Below are 20,983 nucleotides of genomic sequence, written 5' to 3'. Positions count from 1 at the left end.
TGAAAATCCACATGACTGCAGGGAAATAGCAGTTACTTAATAAAGTAAAACAAAACCTAATAGCTCTATGCAGAACTGCAGCTCAATAGCAGCTTCCATAGGAGAGTCAACTGTTAGGAAAAGAACTAGCCAGTTCTGGAAAAATGATAATGGTCTAGGCAGGCAATGACCTGTTCAGCAAGCAAGTGAACTACATAAAGGCATGAGAGGTCATTGTAACCAGAGGAGCAGAAACAGGTATTGAGGTATGGCCCAAATGCATAATTGGTCAAATAAACAGGAGCAGCTGTATTCAATCTGCCATATGAACGAGCCTTTTGGCTGTGCACAGAGCCTCTTCACTTCTCTCTTTGTTGAAGTAGAACAGAGGTGAAGAATTGGCGGTTCTCCAGAAGTTGTTGGACTGCAGCTTCAATCAGCCCCAGCCAGCATGGCCAATGGTAGGGATAATGGGAATTCAGCAACTTAAGGAGGGCCACAGGTTCTCAACCCCCAGGATGGGAGAGCAAATCAGGAAGTCTGCCATTAAGTATAGTTTCACATCGCATCAGAACCAGGAACCTATAGTTAACAGCTTTGGAAAAGGCCATGGTGTAAGGAAAAGAGGCTTACTATATAATTACCCAAAAAAATGTAAGTGGATATCAGGGATTCTTTCCCTGGAGGCATTATGACGATGTGCCCCATGCCAATGGGTTTCGCATTATTTTTTATGAGAGGGAAATGCTGGCGTACAGAATGGGGTGGGGAATACTCTTTGTTTTACCAAAAAGGAGAGAGAAGCCCTGAAGAGATGGGTCTGTGTCTTGTGAAAGTTACTGATTTCAAGTATCGCTAAAACCTTAACCTAAGCAAAATGATACTTTAGAAATATACAGCATCACTGCACTGTGGAAAAAAATTTCTGGCACAAAAATAAGTATGAAAAACCACTTATCTTTCCAATAAAAGAACACACACTTCACTTGTCTTTTTATAAGCAATGTGCAACCTGTTGCTGTTTATTTTTCTTGGTCTGGCAAATCTACTAAATTATCCATAGGTACAAATATTTAATTTTAAGGGGAAAAACCAAGGTAGCTACCTGTAGAAGTGAAATAAATTTTTAACAGCATACCAATATAGAAAGAGCAACATTAGCATATTATGTTACAGCAAGTATGAAGTGTAGAAAAAGATTAATTGCATATAGATCTTTTTCCATTCATTAATAATCACTCCCATACAAATGGAATCTGTCTTAAGTCTACTAAAACTAGATGCAATGGCAAAGAGAAATTGTGACCTTAGATAGGAATTCATCAGATGATGTGTGCTCCTTAAAAAGAATTATTGTTTCTTGCTCTTTACTGAGCAAATGTTTGATTTAATACTGGCATTTTTAATGTAAATGCTGCTTTATACTTACAGAAAAGATACACGGCTTGCAGAAGTAATATTTTAAATGAAACTCAGGGTGATAGTGGAATATGGAATGCATGTCAAGTAGATAATCACCCACACTGGTAAGTCAGTGTGCGCCAGCTGCTTCCCACTTCCCACCAAGCATGTGACTGTTGGCCAGACTTGCTAATTATTTGTCAATGGACATTTGGCAACTGGCTTGGCCATTACCTGACACGAGGCAGCTGGCTACCTGCCAAAAGCCTAGGCCTGCTGGCTGCATGATAAATTAATGTTTGAAGGAAAATAAGGGGAGGAAGGCTTCTTAATTCACCTACCTGTACAAATGACTCCCCCAACTTTCCTTCTTGAGGGGGCTGTCTATAAGTGCCTCTGCATTAAATACTTGGCTCCACAACTCATGTTTTCTTCTAGAACTACCTTTTAAAGAGAAGCTCATTCTTGTCGCAATGAAGGATCTAGGCAGCAAAAAAAGATCTGACAGAAAGAGCATTCTCAGGTGTAAATAGCTGTTTGCAGGAATCAAACTGACTGGACTTTAGAGTGGAATGTGACTGCTCAATATCAAAGCAAGACACCTATAAACGAAGAGACAACACAACTTCAATGTTTATTATGTGCCAAAGAACAGGATACTTATTGAGAATGGGGCATGAGTTTCTCACTAATCAAACAATAGGGAGCCATTTTTTTTACTGAATCCAATAGAAATCCAGTTTTCCTATAAATTTACAGAAGCTTATGAGAGCACACTACTGTTCCAGAATAATAATCCTCCCATATGCAGCTAGGTACATCAGTGCAATGCTCCATGCCTCAAGCCATGGCGAGTTCTCATCTCTATTACCTAATTGCCAAACATATCACTACTTTATCAAATAAAATTTTAATGACACTCAGCTCTGAACTGAGAAGTTTTAGAAATTACTTTGCAGCACACAATAATGTTTCCAGAGATGCTGCTGGGACCCTGCCAACATCTCAAGAGAGAAGGGTGGAACGAGAGCCAAGTGCCATTTCAATTCCCAGTATGATTACTTAACTTGCTGGCACATTTTCACTTCCTGCTATCGATAAAGTAGACAGATATAATACTACCCTCAGATCATGTCCTACAAACATCTTGGATGGATGTGCCTTATATCTTATTTTTCTTTTAGAGCACTCTGGCTACAAACACATCCTATTTGCAGTCACATGATAAATACTGCTTAGACCAGGGGTAGACAACATGGTGTCGTTCAGGTGTTTTGGAACTACAACTCTTGTAATCCCAGACTAGCTGGAGATGATGGGAGCTGGAGTCCAAAAGTAAATTGAGGATACCATGTTGACTCACCCTGACTTAGACAAACACAAGGAACTCCATAATTGTGAAAAGCATTCTCAACTGCTCCCCGCTGGCTATATGTATTGTAAGTGCCTATATATAAACTTAAGTGCCCAAGAAATTTGACCTAAGCAACACAGATAACTAAAGAGAACATAATTAATCTGAACAGTTCACAAGTCTTATCAATAGGCACTCTCTTTTGTTTCCAAAGAGAGGATATTTGTATCTGTTTTCTAACTTAATTACCAACAAAAAGAAGTCATGATAGGCTATGAACCACCTGACGTATGGTGGAGAGAAGCAGATAATAGAGATATCTACTTTTCCACTGTGACTCAGTGATTCAGGCTGTCAGAGGACTCAAAAACAGTTGTTCTTCACATGTATCTGTTTCTAATGTATTCTCGATACAGGAGGATGTCTTCTTTTCCCAATGGCTGCATGATGCCTTTGCCAGCCTGGATGTGAGCATGAAATATCTCAATAGATTTTCTTTCTACTTTAGGAGGCTGGACTTCATAAATGTTGTCTTGGGAGAAAGCAGAGATGTGTGTTCTGTGAAAAGTAAATTAAATAAAACTAGCATTAAACTACAGAGAAACCATAAAAGAGGAGGTTAGGCATGAATTCTATATACATCACCATTGTAGGCTCAAAGGATTCCATGCCATTTTGCATTAGTAGGTAAGTTAAGTTGATAATACAAGGGAGGGGAAAATCCTGAAATGCGATAATTTCTACTAGTATTTCTAGTAATAAGCACTTATGATCTATAAAATACAATATATTTTAAACTGCAGGTAGACTATTTTATTGCAAAACATTGTTGAGTGTTTAATTGGTTGGTATCTTAGCAACAATGTGCTGCATCTAAGCAGAATGAAGAGTCACCTTTTGCCAATAAAAAATACAGCCCATGTTCTGTTTTATTATTAATCTGTCATCACCTGTACCGTATTTCTCAGTGTATAACATGCCCCGTGTACAACACAACCCCTATTTGGGGGGACTCCAAATTAAGAGAATGCGGGGAAATTGCCCAAAGTTAAGCTTTTTTGGTGGGAGAATTGCCTAGTGTTGTTGAGCTTCTTGGGGGGGGGGGATTGCCAACACTCGCTCACCCGCCTGACCGCCACTGACAATCGCACGCCTCGCTGACGACAACACACGTCTGCCCGCTCACCTGTCTGTCACTAGGTTTCAATCTGAGAAGTTTTTTCTTAGTGTAATGGCTTTAGGGGTTGCTTGTGCGTAAATAGCCGCCGCTCTGGGCTAGGTTGGCTGGTTAAACCATTTCTCGCTGGACAGCCATCCACTCCGTGGCTGTTCAGTCGCTGGCAGAATCCGTCAGTGGGCGTTTCTTAAACCTTTTCCAACATAAAAGTTGTTTGACGCCCAGTCTCCTCCTACTCTCCCTGCGCGGCAGTCTTCTGCGCAGGGAGGGCGTGGGTAGCGGAGGATCTGTGCTCTCCCCGCTGGTGTCCAGTGAAGAGTCCCGGAGCCTGCTCTCTGCTTCCCCCATTGGCCCCCCTCTATCCCTGGTGTAGCGCTGATTTTCTTCCCCAACAGGAGACTTGCCTCTCTCCCTGCTTGGCCCCTCTTCAGCATCGTTGTGGGGCCTCGCCTCCTCCTCTAGTTCCGATGGCAGTTCCCTGACACTAAGAATCACACAGCTTTATAACCTCTAACTTCCAGAGATAGATTTTCTCTCCCTTCAAGGGATGGTGAAGAAAGGGGAAGCATTGTTGTGACAGTTTTCTAAAATACATTAGGTGGCAAACTGCGTCTCTAATGGAGATAATTTAGCTATGGTTGATGGAGATTCTGTACATATTTAAAAACCATTAACTATTAAACATTCTGGATCCAATGAATATCAGCCTGCACAACAGCAAATTTGCACAGTAATTTTTTACATTGATGTAAAAGGTGTCATTCTCTTTGGCCCTCCCACTGCCTTTGACAAAGGCGCTCCCACTCTTGCATAACTGCCTTCATGCTATGGAGCTCCACGATTCTGTCCTCAGCTGGCAATCCTTCTACCAAATCATTATTTCAATGTTTTCATAGGAGGAAACTCAGTTATTGGAGTGGTTTAACAGTCAATTCCTCTTTCCAAGGAATTCTGGGAACTGCAGCTCTGTGAAGGGAATAGGGGTCTACTAACAACTCTCAGCACCGTTAACAAACTACAGTTCCCAGGATTTTTTTTTGGGAAAGCCATGAATGTTTAAATTGGTATGGCACTGGTTTAAATCTATAGTGCAGATGGGGCGCATGCCGAGGTCCTTCAAGAATCTGTTCTTAGCCCTCTGATTTACTTTCTATATATTTAATGTCCCTAGGTGAGATTATCAAATCCAAAGGCATTTAGTATCACTTGTATGTAGATGATACCCCCTTTCTTTTATCTCTGAACTGTTTGCCTCACTCCAGTCCAGCTTCTCAAACTGCATCTCTGATATTTCTCCTTAAATATCATTTCAAACTCAGTATTTCTCATCTTTCCTCCCATACTTCCCTCTCCTCTTAAACTTTCCTTATGAATGTAAAAGTTTATTACCCACCCTGGTAATTAGCCATGCCTTTATCTTTTACTCCTTTCTCTCATGTGTTGCCAATGCTCAGGCCATTTTTAAGTTGTGTCACTTCTTTTACAATATGATTGTGAAAATAAAGCCCTTCCTCTCTGTTCCTCTAGCATAAACGTCTCTCTGGTCTTCTGTTATCTCACAGCTATCTAGTGCTCTGTTGTGAAAAACATTTACCTGTCTCGTCACTTAAATCTCTACAGTGGGTTTCTATCCACTCCCACATCCACCAAGAGTACCTTGTTCTTGCTTTCAAATCCCTGATGGCCTTGTCCTATTTTTATCTCTCTGCTTTTATCTCAATAAATCGTCTGTGACCTTTCCTGTTTTTGTAAAGACTGTTCCCTTTATCCTTTGCTGTTCTGTATGCTAAGAAATGCCTCCCAGATCATCTGGACAATCCCATCTGTTACACCCTTCTAACCCACCCTTCTAACCCACCTTTTCCATGGCACTTTTAGCCGTAGTTCCCATGCCCTACTGCAACCGAGTCTGTAACTAAACTCAAATATGAAAACCCCCAGCACATTGCCTTCCTCTGTTGTTTCCATTGTACTAACTTTAGACTGTAAGCTCTTTGGGGCAGGGAATTATCCCCCTGCATGCTGTAAAGCACCATTCACACTGATGGAATAATATAAGTAAATAACCATAATGTAAGAACTAGAGTGTCTGCAAAGAAGCCTCTGTGTACTGCATATGCCAGTGAAGAACTGTAAATTATGGTTATTGTTTCCCCCTTAAGCTAGGCATAGGCAAATTCGGCTTTCCAGATGTTTTGGGACTACAACTCCCACCATCCCTAGCTGACAGGACCAGTGGTCAGGGATGATGAGAGCTGTAGTCCCAAAACATCTGGAGGGCCGAGTTTGCCTATGCCTGCCCTAAGCCAATGTCCTATTTTTCTTACATACCACTTTGATTTTACCACTTGTCTTATATAATGCATATAAAGCAGCAGTCTCTGAAAATACAAAGCGTAACTAAAATATACAAATACCACTGTGAACTGTGAGAGTAAGAAGGAGAGAGAGAGAAGGGGATTTGGAAAAGGGGCATTGAAAGAGCATGAAGCGAAAAATAAAAGACAGCAAGTACTTACAAGTTTATAACCCCGTCTAAGTGCTTACAACAAAGATGTTGGTGACTCTTATCATGCTTGTGTTGACTGTGCCCCAATTGAACAAACCTATGAATAGAGGCAGAAAAATCACAATGGAAAAAGAACCTTCTGAAATAAGGAAAATAACATGTCTTTTGCAGCTATATAGGAGTCATACAGTTTGAAGTAAGGGACATCAAGTTCCATAAAGGGCAGCTGGAACATACACCACACTTTTTTCCTGACACTAATATTGTGGGTGAGTAATGCAGTAGCTCTGAATTTATTTATTTTTTAAAATCCACTTTGATCTAAGTACTTCGGAGGTGTCTTTTCGTTATGAATCTCACTAAAAGCCTAATCAGTTTTAGTCATAGTGTGTTCCTGAGAAGCTCAGTTCAGCTGGCACTTTGCACATGGCCCAGACCTATGTGATTCCTTTAACTTCACTCAGTGAGTGCAAGACTTGTTGCAACAGCACGTAAGTAGCAAACCCTGACATAGACTGGATGTTTTAACATATTGCTATTTTAACTGATGTAAGCCATCTTGTGTAATACAGTGCTTCTTAGATATAGAGAGACTATATTTTTTACATAAAAATACAATTGCAGAGTTAGCAAAAGGGCACAAGAGCTCGTAGAGGCACCATCCCCCGCCTTTCCATGGATTATTATAGACGCCAAAGAAGCCACTGAGGCCTGCACTGTAGTAGTAAGACAGGTAAAGACAGAAGAGGATGAACAAAAGTTGGTAGTGGATCCCTGCATCACCTCCCAGGCTTTAGTTTCAGTCTAGTCTTGTCCACCCCCCTGCAGTGCAAGAATCTTTTGCTGTTCAACAGTGGAACAGTCTCCCTCCTTCCTTGGAGCTATTTAAGCAGAAGTTGGATGGTCATCTGTCATGGATGCTTTAGCTGAGATTCCTGCATTGCAGGGGGTTGGACTAGATGGCCCTTGGGGTCCCTCCAAAGTCTACAATTCTATGATTTTATGTGAGGCTTGAACCCATGACCTTGAGATTAAGAGTCTCATGCTCTAGCGAGTGTGCTATCCCAGGTTCCCAAGAGCCAGTGTTGGACTGAATCATAGGAAGCTGCTTTATACCAAGTCAGACCATTGGTTTGTGTAGCTCAATATTGTCCACACTGACTGGCAGGGGTTTCAGTCAGGATCACCCACTGTCCTACCTAGAGATACCAGATGTTGAACATGGAATGCAGATGCTCTACAACTGAGCTAATAGGGCAGATGTGGGTTCAATTCTCCATGAAGCTGACCATGGGCTAGTCACAATCTCTCAGCCTAACCTAACTCACAGTATTGTTTGAAGATAAACTTGGGAGCAGACGGAAATAATGTAAGCCACCTGGAGGTAGACCAGGATTTTTTTAAATTATGGGGCTGCTGTGCAGCTTGATATATACTATATATAGATAACCAATGAGCACAATCCAGGCAAAAGGTAAGGACCTTTAAAGATCTTTTGGATTTCAATACATCGTGAACATTCCCAATGAAACAAGTGGTATTTAAAATGTGCTTAATATTGTCTGGAACATACACTTTTACTATTCACTTTTAAAAAATTTGTTCCCTGCTAGCATCAGTGAGATAATCAGAAACACGTTACCTTGTGTATATGCCAAGATCATCTTCCGAAGGAGATTCTGAGAGGTTAATCCCATATATATCTTTTATAGGCTGTACTACATTCTGCAGCAAAACAAGAGAAATAGTAGTGAGAATAAATCTTGGGTTTAAAATTTATTTAAACATTTATACCTGCCTCTTACAAATGCAAGGTGGCTTCCAGACAAATAAAATAAAAGGATAGCAAAAAAAAAAGGGGGGGGGGGGAGAAAAGAAAAAGAATGAATAGAAAGACAATACTCAAGAGCAACATTTTTTCAGTTTTTCCGAAGTAAACAACTGCTACTTCATGACAAAGCTGAGAGCTACGTATCAGTATTAAACAGAATTATTCCACTAAGAGGGAATTCCACAAGCAGCAAGAAAATTTTATTTCCCAGTTTTGTGTCCTACTGAAGCATTTCCATCTTGGTACCTCACTATATCTAATGCAGCATCCTGTTCTTATGGTGTTCAACCCGATGTCTACTGAAACCCACAAGAGGACATGAGTGCACTAGAACTCTCCCCACTTGTAATTCCCAGTAACTGGCATTCAGAGGTATACTTTGTCAGATACTGGAGATAGTACACCACCATGGCTAATAGCCATTGGTAATATGAACAGAAGGGACGCGGGTGACGCTGTGGGTTTAAACCACAGAGCCTAGGACTTGCCGATCAGAAGGTCGGCAGTTCGAATCCCCACGACGGGGTGAGCTCCCGTTGTGAGGTCCCAGCTCCTGCCCACCTAGCAGTTCGAAAGCACGTCAAAGTGCAAGTAGATAAACAGGTACTGCTCCAGCGGGAAGGTAAACGGTGTTTCCGTGCGCTGCTCTGGTTCGCCAGAAGCGGCTTAGTCATGCTGGCCACATGACCCAGAAGCTGTACACCGGCTTTAGGCCAATAAAGCGAGATGAGCGCCACAACCCCAGAGTCAGTCATGACTAGACCTAATGGTCAGGGGTCCCTTTACCTTTTTAATATGAACAGAGCCATTGACTGGTGGTAATGACTATTAGTGGTCATTACTATCATCTTGTAGTGAATTCCATAGTTTAAGTGTGAAGGAGTACGTCCTTCTCAATCTTCTAACATTTAACTGCATTGGTTGATCACATGTTCCAGCGTTATAAGAGGGAAAGAAAAACTGCTCTCTGTCCACTTTCACCACACCATGCATCAGTTTTATACATCTCTATCATGTTTCCCTTTACTTGCATTTTCCCTAAAGAAAAAAAGCCCAAAATGTTATAATCTTTCCTCTCATAGGAGTTGCCCCTCAGTCATTCTGGTAGCCTTTTTCTAAACCTTTTACAGCTTTACAATGCTCTCTTTGAGATGCACAGTATTTGAAATGGGACTGCACTGTGGATTTTTATAAAGGCCTATTCCACCATTCCTCACAAAGCAGCCGATGAACAAAACAGCCAAACAATATATTTCTAAAAAACCAATTATGAATTTGCTAATTTTATTTTATTTTCAATTCCGTTTCTAATGATGCCAAACACAAGAACGGCATTTTTCACAGCTGCTGCACTCTAAGACAGACATTTTCATTCAGCTATCCACCATGATCCCAAGATCTCATTCCAGTTTAGACCTCATTAGCTTTTATATAAAGTTAGAATTCTTTACCTCCATGTGCATCACTTTACCCTTGATCACACTGAATTGCATTTGCTATTTTAATGCCTAGTCACTGTGTTTGGAGAGATGTTTTTGGAGCTCCCTTTTTGCTCATACTGCTCGAACTCAGGTTACCTGAATCTCTAAAGAGTGGTTCTCCATCCTGCAACATTTTTTTTAGGTGTGCAATGCACACAAAAATATTGTGCTATCACACAGAATGGCAGTTGCATGAAAATTCTGAGGACTCTGAATTTAAAATGTGTACTGCATACAGTACTGCATTGTCTGGACTCATGTTAAATTTTTCACGTTCCTTTTAAGAAGCAAAACATTAAATAAAGCCTTCACAATACTATCATCGCCATGTATCTTTAGATGTTTTCGGGGCACATTATACAAAAGCATATTGTCATTTCTTTTCAGGTTCCTGATAATTGCACATTTATGAAATTAAGCTAGTATAAATTAGCTGCAATGCTACATTAGACTTCAATAGCAGATGTGTCAAAGTTACTTCATACTTTAATTTAACCTTGCCATCCATTTTTTTCTTTTAAATTACGGGAACAATTTTTGTTATCTCACAATGCCTCCTTTATTTTCCTGTAAATTCCCTGTGACTCATCCCCCCCCACCCCGTTGTTGAAATGTGTGAAGGGAGGATGGTGAGTTAGCTAGGCAACTGATCAAGGCAATTCACTGCCATGCTGTCAGAAAACCAGGTGCTTAAGTGGATAGGGGAAAGGTTAAAAATCATGCCAAGTCACCAGCCAAGACAACAGATGAAAAATACAGACAATGGATGGTCTAACTCTCAGGATGCCATGAAATTCTATAATCAAAAACCTATTTGGATCCAATCAAATAGCTTTTTTGACTAAAATTTTCCTCCCATACATCCGACTAAATTACCTGAAAATAGCAGGGAGTAGGGTTGCCAATTTCACTGTCTGCAGCCACCACCCCAGAACTGGCTCCAGAGGGCTAGATATACTTTTGGATCCCATGCATGCAGAAGAAGTGTGTCTCATTTGTACAGCAGACTCTTTACATTCAACCCTCCTTATAAAGAACAACACTAAAATATCTAAAGGTACTTCATTTGGTACGTCTCAAAATAAGATGTATATTAAACATCTAGTAAGACGACTAGTAAGTCCCTGAGCAGTCAGAATTTCAAGTTATGTGGATGGCAAATGTATGTGCCACAGGTTGTCCCACGGCAGACGTGTCCTCATCCCATGGATAATCTTGGGGAAGGGACAATGTGGGACACAAAGAATGGGTTGGGGTAAACATGTGTGACCCCACTCTCCTCTCTTATACGATTACAACTGGGAATTTGTAAACATCTGAAAATAGCTTCTTTTGAGTATCTGGAGCACATCATTCAAGATGTGGGTATAAAGGACAATCCTTTATTTATTTATTTATTTATTTAATTTATATTTTACTAAGAACTCTTCATCAGCGGTCTGGTTAACACAAATAATGTTTTGTACATTAAGAACAAAGATAGTTTAGACTACAGTGTTATTCCTTAATTTTTGTAAACAGCAGGAAGTTAATTTAATTGATTTCTACTTTAATGAAGCCAGCATTACAAAGTTTGACCTTGATAACAGCTTCAATTCCTGAAACTTTTAAGAACCTACTGATTAAAATAACGCAATTTAAACCAGTTTTTCAGCATATTCAGCTATGTGGAAGTGCCAATATTCTGTTCAAGGCTGATTGCCAAAGTACATTAATTGCTATCACATGGAAATATCAACATTAGACAACTGTTTTCCTTTATTTGAGAGGCTGATTGCATAGAGATGAATTATATCACTGACAAGCCAACACAACAGAGAAACCAGGAATAACAGAGAAACCAGGAATACAAAAGGTAAAGTTTGAGGGTCTTGAACTCTAGAGCCACAATTCAAAGACTTAAACTACTAGCGCCTGTCCAGTCATGTTTGGACTCATGCTTCTGAGCAGCCACATCAACACCACAAAGTAAGCCTCTCCTGAAAGAGCCTCAAATAAGGTTTGTAGAGGAGCAATGAGGCCTGCTGCCCTCCCCCCCCCCCAAGTACATCCCCAAAATGACCACAAGCCATTGGACATTAGTTCTCTGACTTCTTGCTCATGCCTCTGTGTCAAATATTGCTTATTATCACAGAAACAACCCATGGCAATGAAGGAAAAGCATACCTGGCAACTGATTGACTTTAGATAATAAGCACCTTCTTATAGGCATACCAAAAGACTTGGAAAATAATATCCATAAGTAAGTCATTCTTAGAAAAGTAATAATAGTAATTTTGTTTCACTATCATTAGACACAGTAATTATTAAACTTTATTCAAGGCTATGATGAGCAAAGCCATTTACTTTCAGAGACTGCAAGGATGATCTCATTAACCAAGTTTACTCTGGAGTCACAAGAGACTGTAGACAAATTTCACGTGAATAGAAGACAAAGGGGTTCTCCTGCCCCCTTCCTCCTATCACATTCCCACCACTACATCCCATGTCTTTCTTGAGGGTTCCCTGACCTCCAGGAAAGTTTTTTAGGGTGATACATCAGAGAAGAAAAAAAAGGAAAAGCCTATTGTGCAAGCAGCACTTTGCTCTTGGCAAAGTCTTTATAAAACCCACTCAACTCACTTAACTTATTCTCAGTAAATGTGCGTAGGACTGTAGCATTAGGTCAAATTAAGATTCAACAAATTAAATTCAATCAGACTTTTTTGCGGTAAATCTCCAAATGGAGTATAATGTTCCATTCATTGGGTTGGGAAGGATTCAGACTGTTAAATTCCTCTGCCATAAGGTAAAGGTAAAGGAACCCCTGACCATTAGGTCCAGTCGTGGCCGACTCTGGGGTTGCGGCGCTCATCTCGCTCTATAGGCCAAGGGAGCCGGCGTACAGCTTCCGGGTCATGTGGCCAGCATGACTAAGCCTCTTCTGGCGAACCAGAGCAGCGCATGGAAATGCTGTTTACCTTCCTGCCGGAGTAGTAGTTATTTATCTACTTGCACTTTGACGTGCTTTCGAACTGCTAGGTTGGCAGGAGCAGGGACCGAGCAACGGGAGCTCACCCCGTCACGGGGATTTGAACCGCCGACCTTCTGATTGGCAAGTCCTAGGCTCTGTGGTTTAACCCACAGTGCCACCCGCGTCCCATTCCTCTACTATGATTACCTATTAAACCCACAATGGCTTGGGTCCTGAAGGATTGCTTCTTCCTAATTCATCCTGCCTACACCTGAAAGGGCCTTGGATGACCATGAAAGCCTTCTGGCATCTTGGCTCCTGGCATTACCCACATAACTGTTCAATAAATTAAACTGTTTTTCTTTTTTTCATTTATATGACAAATTTGAAGGGAGACTTGGGAGGCCACAAAAACTGTTTAGATGGTTGTTTATGTCCCATAGGTTGTGGCTTAGCCACCTCCACTGTAAAGGATTCTGGGGGCAGCTCTAATCATGCTTAGGTCACAATATGAGAGAGCAAAACCTAGCATCACGAGCAGGATTACAAGATAAAGTGTCGTGCACTTGCTTGGGGAAACAAATGGTTTGGGACAGCCTATGACCTTCCATATAGTCCGTATAGTAAAAGCTATGGTTTTCCCAGTAGTGATGTATGGAAGTGAAAGCTGGACCATAAAGAAGGCTGATCGCCGAAGAATTGATGCTTTTGAATTATGGTGCTGGAGGAGACTCTTGAGAGTCCCATGGACTGCAAGAAGATCAAACCTATCCCTTCTTAAGGAAATCAGCCCTGAGTGCTCACTGCAAGGATCGTGAAGCTAGGCTCCAATACTTTGGCCACCTCATGAGAAGAGAAGACTCCCTGGAAAAGACCCTGATGTTGGGAAAGATAGAGGGCACAAGGAGAAGGGGACGACAGAGGACGAGATGGTTGGGCAGTGTTCTCGAAGCTACCAGCATGAGTTTGACCAAACAGCGGGAGGCAGTGGAAGACAGAAGTGCCTGGCGTGCTCTGGTCCATGGGGTCACGAAGAGTCGGACACGACTAAATGACTAAACAACAACAACAACATGACCTTCCAAATTCATCAAGATGCTCCAAACTACAGTAAATTTATCTAGAAACAAGAAAATTAAATTCAAGCAATGATCATGCAGGAAAACTGGCTGTAGCCATGGGCTTCCCCACAAATGTCACAGCAGAGCAAGTGGCATCATCATCTGCGTTCTTCCTATCAGTTGCATGCTGTGTTCATTCCCTTGTGCAATATTTAAAATCCAGATTCTGTGGCTATAAAATTGCTAATCTGTTTTGTGTTATTGTTTTTAAAGATCTTCATTAACATCCCCAGATACTGAAGTATTATAATGGTACTGAAGTCTGCACAGGAGTGTCATCTGGCAAGATTAGTGTTCATATTTGAAAGAGCTCTATTAAGCCATATTTCTGTATTAAGCCACTCCTCTATTAACACATCTTTCACTCCTAGCTGAATTACCTAGTTTAATTTAAACAACTAATACAGGTCAACACTATAACTCAGCTTTAAAACTAATATATTACTTTGCTCCCTTAAAAAAGAGTTAAAGAGAGAAGTTTTAAATTGCTTTAAGAACTACATCTGCCTCCAAGCTTCCACATATTTGTTTTACAGGTATTTTTTTAAAGTGTCTTCTTTTTAAAAGTATATAGGACCTTCTCTTACTGCTGAGTGAGGAAAGCCCCTAACATGTAAAGAGAGATGTTCATTTTAGTAAGCCTTAAACACAAATCAAACACAACACTGGAACAAATATGCTGTAAAGAAAGAGATGTGCTGATATTGTCCCTTTGCGGGTTAGCACACTTCCTTACTTCTGTTGTTTTGGCATTATCTCCCGTATCTGTCATTTTCACTGGCGTTGAACGCTGAGATGCAGCCCCCTCATCTTCTTTATCAGTTCCAGAATCATCCTCCGAACTGCTAGACACGGCCTCCTCGCTGGGTGGTGGTGGAGCACTAGCAGCCGTTTTGCGCTGAAGCACCGTTTCTTCTCTATTGCTCTTGTTCCTAAACAAAATTGGAATTTATTACACATAACGATATCTCAAGAAAGAGGCAGTTCAATTTTATCACCATTCCCTTCAAGAGACAGAAGTCAAAGGGCAAGAAGAGAGAAAGCCTCTTCTTTTCTCATGTATGAAAGTCCAAATGGTTTCTTTAAGAGATCGGGAATGGGATGCAAGATCAAGTGTTCCCTCCTCCCTTCATCAAATTCTCTCTCCCCATCCTTGGCCACAGTTAAGCATTATGAGTGCAAATGTTGCAAATGTTGTTGTCATCACTGACCCTAACAGAAAACAATATATCCAGGTCTTGGTTAAGGCTATTAGAATAAATTTTAAAAAGAGAGGAGGGGGTCTGAAGGGAAGGGGGCGACCTTTCAAAACATGCACCCTTGCAGCCCACCTTTGTCATAAGCACAGATAAAGAAACCAGGAGCATTGTGTCTCCACCAACTCTCAGTCTTATCGCAATGCTGCTTTGAAAAATGCTCTATGGACTCCTCTGCTATATATGCTACTTTCCATTTATGTCACAGGCCTTTGGGTTCTCTAATTATCTGTTATACTCACTAAGTAGTATCCAACAATCATACTCAGAGTAGGCGCAATGAAATCAATGGAATGAAATCAATGGGTCCTATTGGTTTTAAAGGATCTACCCTATTTCAGTCCAATGGGTTGTATCCAATGAAGTTGTCCAATTAGCACAAGGATTTCCACCTAAACAAGGGGACCTTCTCTCTCTCTTATCTTTCCATGCACCCCCAAATCTGATCAAGAGAGTTGGGGGAAAACCCTGGAAAAGATGGAAGGCTGGGTGAGCAGATCAGGAAGAGGTAGTGGAACTGACAGAACAACTCCACTGGATACAAACCACTAATTTGAAATTGATTGCTATAAGTATTTAAATCAATGGATTTCAATGGAGCTAACTCTGAGTAACACTAGATATCATCCACTGTTCTCAACTATAACCACAGTTTATTCTGTCCCTGAACGCTTGGGTCTTCCTGTTATTTTGACTAGGACACTGACTATGGGATCTTAAACTAAGGTGCAAAAACATTAGAATATAAGCACCTAATTAAAACAGCTATAATGTTCTCCCTAACATTATTAGGGAGAACTCTGCAAGCAAACCCAGTAAGAAGGCGGCTTTCAAAAGGCTTTGCTAGGAGCACTGAGTCACTTTTTAATACCTCTAGTCTAGTCATACAAAACTATAAATTGCCAAATAGTGAAGTAGCTTAATGGCTCCAAACCAGGTTCAGAACATTTTGACACTTTCAGTTTTTGAAAATATGGATCAAAAGCAACAATTTGGAGTCTTTGAGCTATTTCAAGGAAAAGAATGTGATTGATCTATTATATTGTTCAGGTACAAATGTTCACTTTAGGATTCCCAGCACAGATAGCCTTATTGATCTCTTGCATACATTTAAGTAATTTCTTTCTTAGAAATATAAAGCTTTTGTGTTCTGAGCAAATGGATTTTTACAGCCTGATGAGAAGAATGAAGAAATAAAAATCTACACTCAATGCTCTTTTTTTAAAAAAAAAAAAGTGGTTAAAAAAGTCAAAGAGAACAGAGCACAAGAACCAAAGACCTCAGTATCCAGTCAGAAGAACAAGTTGTCCTATAGGTTGAAGCATGCAAATAGTCAGATACAAAGGAAAATTATTTAATAAATCAATACAAGTGCAAAGATGTCTCAGCACAGCATTCAAATCTGTGACTTGAACTGCACTGGTAACACGAAACTTCAAATACACTACTGCTATAACTGCTGTTCTTGCAGAAATAGTTCACACTGGCAGCTTCTGCTTCTTTATCTGTGGAAAACAGCTGTGGCATATGAAGATGTCCTCCTAGCTATGTCAGGGCTGCTGCTCATTGAGACTAAGATAGGGTAGGGTGGCAGTGAGAGCGGGGGAGCACCAAGTTGGAGGTGGCATTGGACGCAGGTGTGGTGATACCTTACTGGTGGAAATTGACCTTTAGGTCCATTTGTATGCAATAAACCACTCCCTAGAATCTAACTAAAATTACATCAAAACTTTAATTAAAATTAAGAGCAAATTAAAATTAGAGCAATTAAAATTACTAAGGAAACAAGAAGGGTATCGGAACTGCCTTTTCTTGGCAGTCAGAGAAAGGGAGGAGAGCAGCAACTCATTGCAATTTACCTTTTGTACAGGGAACCTCAGCTGTTTGTAGATAGATTACCAACTATATGTAAATAAGGCAAATGAGATTGGGGGGGGTCTTTCCTCCCTCACTCCAAACTATCCTTTGTAAAGCTAATATAGTGTCTATAAATTATACACACGCAGAAAACATTTACTGGTTTGACTCAAGAAGGTTAAACTACGGAATTCATTGTATTAAGCCCCATATTAGTTAATATTAGGTACTAAATAAGTAAATAAAAAACATTTCTGCATTCAATTCTTGATTTTCTTCTTACCCCAAAACGGATTTTCCAGTTTCATCAGGTTTACGTACAGTAAATGGGCTGGGATCAATGCCAACATTCTTGGGCATAAAATCTCTGAAGGGTATAAAGAATAAAGAATCAAATATAACAAGTTAACAGAGCAATTCGAACCTTAGATAGGCGGGGAGGGGGGCGACAGAAAGGTCTGCTTCTGCAGCCCTGTTGCTAATACTGGCCAGAGCATAAAATGGGGGGGGGGGCAAAAACTTGCTTCATGGCAAGGATAGTGATTAGGCCTGAAGCCATAAATTGATAGCTGTGGGATTGCTCAGCCCATTCTCTGGAAAGCCTCATTTCAGGGAAGTCTGCCAGTAGTACTTCTCCCTGCCCACACTTTCAGCAGGCAGAACTAGGTCGACACCAGCAGTGACACTAGTAATTTTATACATTTTTAAACTGGTGCTCCTCTATCTGATGTCAAAAGAAACATGTCAAAAGCTTCAGAATCACATCTTTACTGCAGATTCGTCCATCATATGAAAGATACGAATTCTTCTGTATTGAATGCCATTTTAAGGCTATGTAAGGGAAGTTTTTCTAAAAGAATTCAATTCAGTTTCGTTTGTAAAATGGAAAGGCTGAATCAAAATTCTATTATCTTGAAAAATAAAACATACATACCGGATTGAATTTGTCATTGCCAAGCAAAAAGTGTCATCAAAACTGCTGAGTTCATAGGGTCGAAAAAATTCATTATGAATGTCAATCTCTTCATCATAGTTATGAAATTTCTTCACTATTAGCTTCCTTCTGTTTTCAGCAACAGACATTGCTAAAAAAGAAATGCAGGTAAAGTGAATCTCTTAAATACTGTATCATCTATTGCTAAGGGGACTCTTTCCCCCTGGAGCCCTCAGAACATCCTCCCTGACCCTCTGGAGCAGCGTTTTCAAGATGAGTGGGGGACAGCAAGAGGTGTCAGGGGAAATCATCTTCTCCCCCATTCCTCTAGTGGAGTGGAGTGGAGTGTGGGCAGAATGCCATCCATGTACAGTTTGAATACAACCCAGTGTTTTAAAAACTACTAATTTTCTATAGAAGAATGGCCATGTGTAGTACAGTAAATACAGTGGTACCTCAGGTTACATACGCTTCAGGTTACATACGCTTCAGGTTACAGACTCCGCTAACCCAGAAGTAGTGCTTCAGGTTAAGAACTTTGCTTCAGGATGAGAAGAGAAATCGTGCTCTGGCGGCGCAGCAGCAGCAGGAGGCCCCATTAGCTAAAGTGGTGCTTCAGGTTAAGAACAGTTTCAGGTTAAGAATGGACCTCCGGAACGAATTAAGTACTTAACCCGAGGTACCACTGTACCTCCATGTGTGTTTGCAGCAGATCTCTTGATCCTTAAGTTAACAGGTACATTATTTCACTTTTCTATTTTTATTCTAGTAATTGTGTCCAATTAATGTTACTATTATGTAAGCAAATTGTGTTCATATTTAAAAATAAAGGAAAAACACACTTTCTTGTATGTATAACTGACCTTCATCATAAGGCATTGGCAAGCATTCCAGGACACCTGGAGTCCACCAGAAAGTGTAGCTTTAAGTATGGAACAAAAACAATCGTTTTAAAAATCCAGTGAGTTATATCCAAAAGATCTCCCATTCCATCAAATGCTCCAACCCTTTCTCCCTTACACACGGAACAACCTCTTATAACACCTGCATCGTGCCTCTTCTTCCTTCCTACAAATCCCTTCTCAAAGCGCATTTGCCCATGCAGTATTTAGGAAACCCTCTAGTTCCTGTGCCTTGCTGTAACTAAGCCTGAGCATGTTTAAAGGAAAGGCGCTCTGCTTTCAGCGCGCCCGGCGCTCCGGGAAACACGCTACTATCTGCAGCCTAGACAGCCCTGCGGGAACTCCCGCAGGGCTGCCTAGGCTGCGGATGTCTTCCTGAACCCTTGAGAGCGAGAGGGGTCGGTGCGCACCGACCCCTCTCGCTCTCCAAGCTTTAGCGAAAGCCTGCATTCGCCCCATAGGATGCACCCAGATTTCCCCTTCATTTTTGGAGGGGAAAAAGTGCGTCCTATAGGGCGAAAAATACGGTACTATGATCATTTTAATCAAGCTCTTCACTCTGACTCCAATATCTCGTTCCTAGTTAAGTAACATTAACTCAGATCCCTATCTGCATATCTTTAAGAGGTAGGATTTTTTGCCCCAATATGCATCATATTATACTTTACAGGAAATTGATCTGCTATTTTATTGCCCACTCACCAAGTTTGCTTTTGGAGATCTTTGCAATCCCTTTTACTATCCCGAATTATTAGTGCTATCAGCAAACTTGACTACTTTGCTACTGACCATTAACCCCAAATAATTTATGAATATTGGGGGACTCCATTTTTTACATCCCTAAACTATGAGAATTGTCTGGTTATAATTACATTTTAATTATAATTAACTATATCATAAAATCAAACTTATAATATGTTATGTTAGAAATTATTATAGTTGCCCAATTTAAACATTTCCAACCATAATATCTTCTTAAGACATAGAACACAGAATTAGAGTTTATTGATAGCCATGTGTGCTTTTGGAGCTCTTTCTGCTATAACCAGCAATGGAAATGCTAGTCACACACAAGGGAATATGGATTGTGGTCCATGTGTCTATTGCTCTACACATAACAAAATTGACTTCAACATCCTGCTGTTTGTTTGACTGAGGAATAATTTGATCTGGTAACCTAGGTGTGAAAAGATAAAAAACCCTTCTTGGCTAGAAGAGTTTATAGTCTCAGCCGTGTAACTGCACTTTTATGAAGAATTTTCTGGAGTCTGCAAGGGCAGCATGGCTATATTGATCTGCACAATCAATATATATTGGTCTCAAAAGCTCAAACACAGTTGGAGCTAAAAAGTCAAGACCTACAAATTTAATAGCAGTTTAAAAAGATGAAAAATCAAAGATAATAGCCAGAAACTTTGCAATGTCATACGGTGCTTTAAACCCTTGTCGACTCAGTATGACTAAGGTTTTAGCAAATGGAGGTTCTGCCTTATGTTTAAATTTGTGTTGTTTTTTTATTAAGAAATACATGACAAACTTAGTGGCAATATTTTAATTTTTTTAATGTAGAAAACACAACTGAAGATGGGCCAGTAGCCTGTAACTGAGATCATTTTGTTACAAGATGTAATAGTAACTTTTAGTTTATGTTTAGGATAAAGGGAACACATGCTATCAAATGAGACTACAAATCTAACCTAGAACTTAACCTTTGGGGTCATGTGGAACAAGATTTAACTGCTTATTGAAAGCAGGGAACAACACTGAAGACAGCAAATCCTTCCAGAACACAATGATTGGCACAATGATTCATCTTACTATGATATATGAGGTTAAGTTGATTCAGCACCCTGCTAACCGTATCCTATATAGATGTGGAGATGGTGAACAGAAGAACGCTACTCATTCATTTTTATTTACATTGTCAACTTTACAAATCTGTCAACCTAAAGTGGGGCACAACAGATTGTCTCCTATACTACCCTTCCATGACTGGAAAGAGCCCTTCAATTGAAAAGGAGTATTTGATCTAGCAGGAGCCTCTGCTAACGGAAGAGGAGGGTGAAGGTGATTTTCACCAGTTCTTCCTTCTTCTTTTGTACTATGGGAGAGGGTAGAGGTGTACAGATGGTTTGGTATATGGTCACACTTCTCCTGAAAGACCAAGTCATGGACTCCGTGCAGTCTATGGAAGCACAGATGGTGGTGATGACTAAGAGAATCTTTTA

At 40.4% G+C, this 20,983-nt stretch overlaps 1 protein-coding gene across 3 annotated transcripts in view; it reads right to left on the bottom strand.

The window, feature by feature from the left end:
* Nucleotides 1-965: 965 nt before the first annotated feature.
* FIG4 (FIG4 phosphoinositide 5-phosphatase) overlaps nt 966-20,983 on the bottom strand; it is a 58,540-nt gene continuing 38,522 nt past the window's right edge. For all 3 annotated transcript variants that reach the window (XM_083608526.1, XM_083608525.1, XM_083608524.1), the window contains exons 17-23: nt 18,717-18,775; nt 17,854-18,004; nt 17,203-17,286; nt 14,543-14,738; nt 8,063-8,145; nt 6,431-6,517; nt 966-3,292 (exon numbers count right to left, since the gene is read on the bottom strand). In XM_083608526.1, coding sequence (XP_083464652.1) covers nt 3,115-3,292; nt 6,431-6,517; nt 8,063-8,145; nt 14,543-14,738; nt 17,203-17,286; nt 17,854-18,004; nt 18,717-18,775 — 838 coding nt within the window. In that variant the 3' untranslated portion in view covers nt 966-3,114. The remainder of the gene's footprint in view (nt 3,293-6,430; nt 6,518-8,062; nt 8,146-14,542; nt 14,739-17,202; nt 17,287-17,853; nt 18,005-18,716; nt 18,776-20,983) is intronic.

This window comes from Podarcis filfolensis, assembly GCF_964270895.1.
Source record: "Podarcis filfolensis genome assembly, chromosome: 3".
In the NCBI taxonomy this organism is placed as follows: domain Eukaryota; kingdom Metazoa; phylum Chordata; class Lepidosauria; order Squamata; family Lacertidae; genus Podarcis; species Podarcis filfolensis.
Note: the sequence above shows the minus strand (reverse complement) of the source record. Positions and strands in the feature narration are given on the sequence as shown.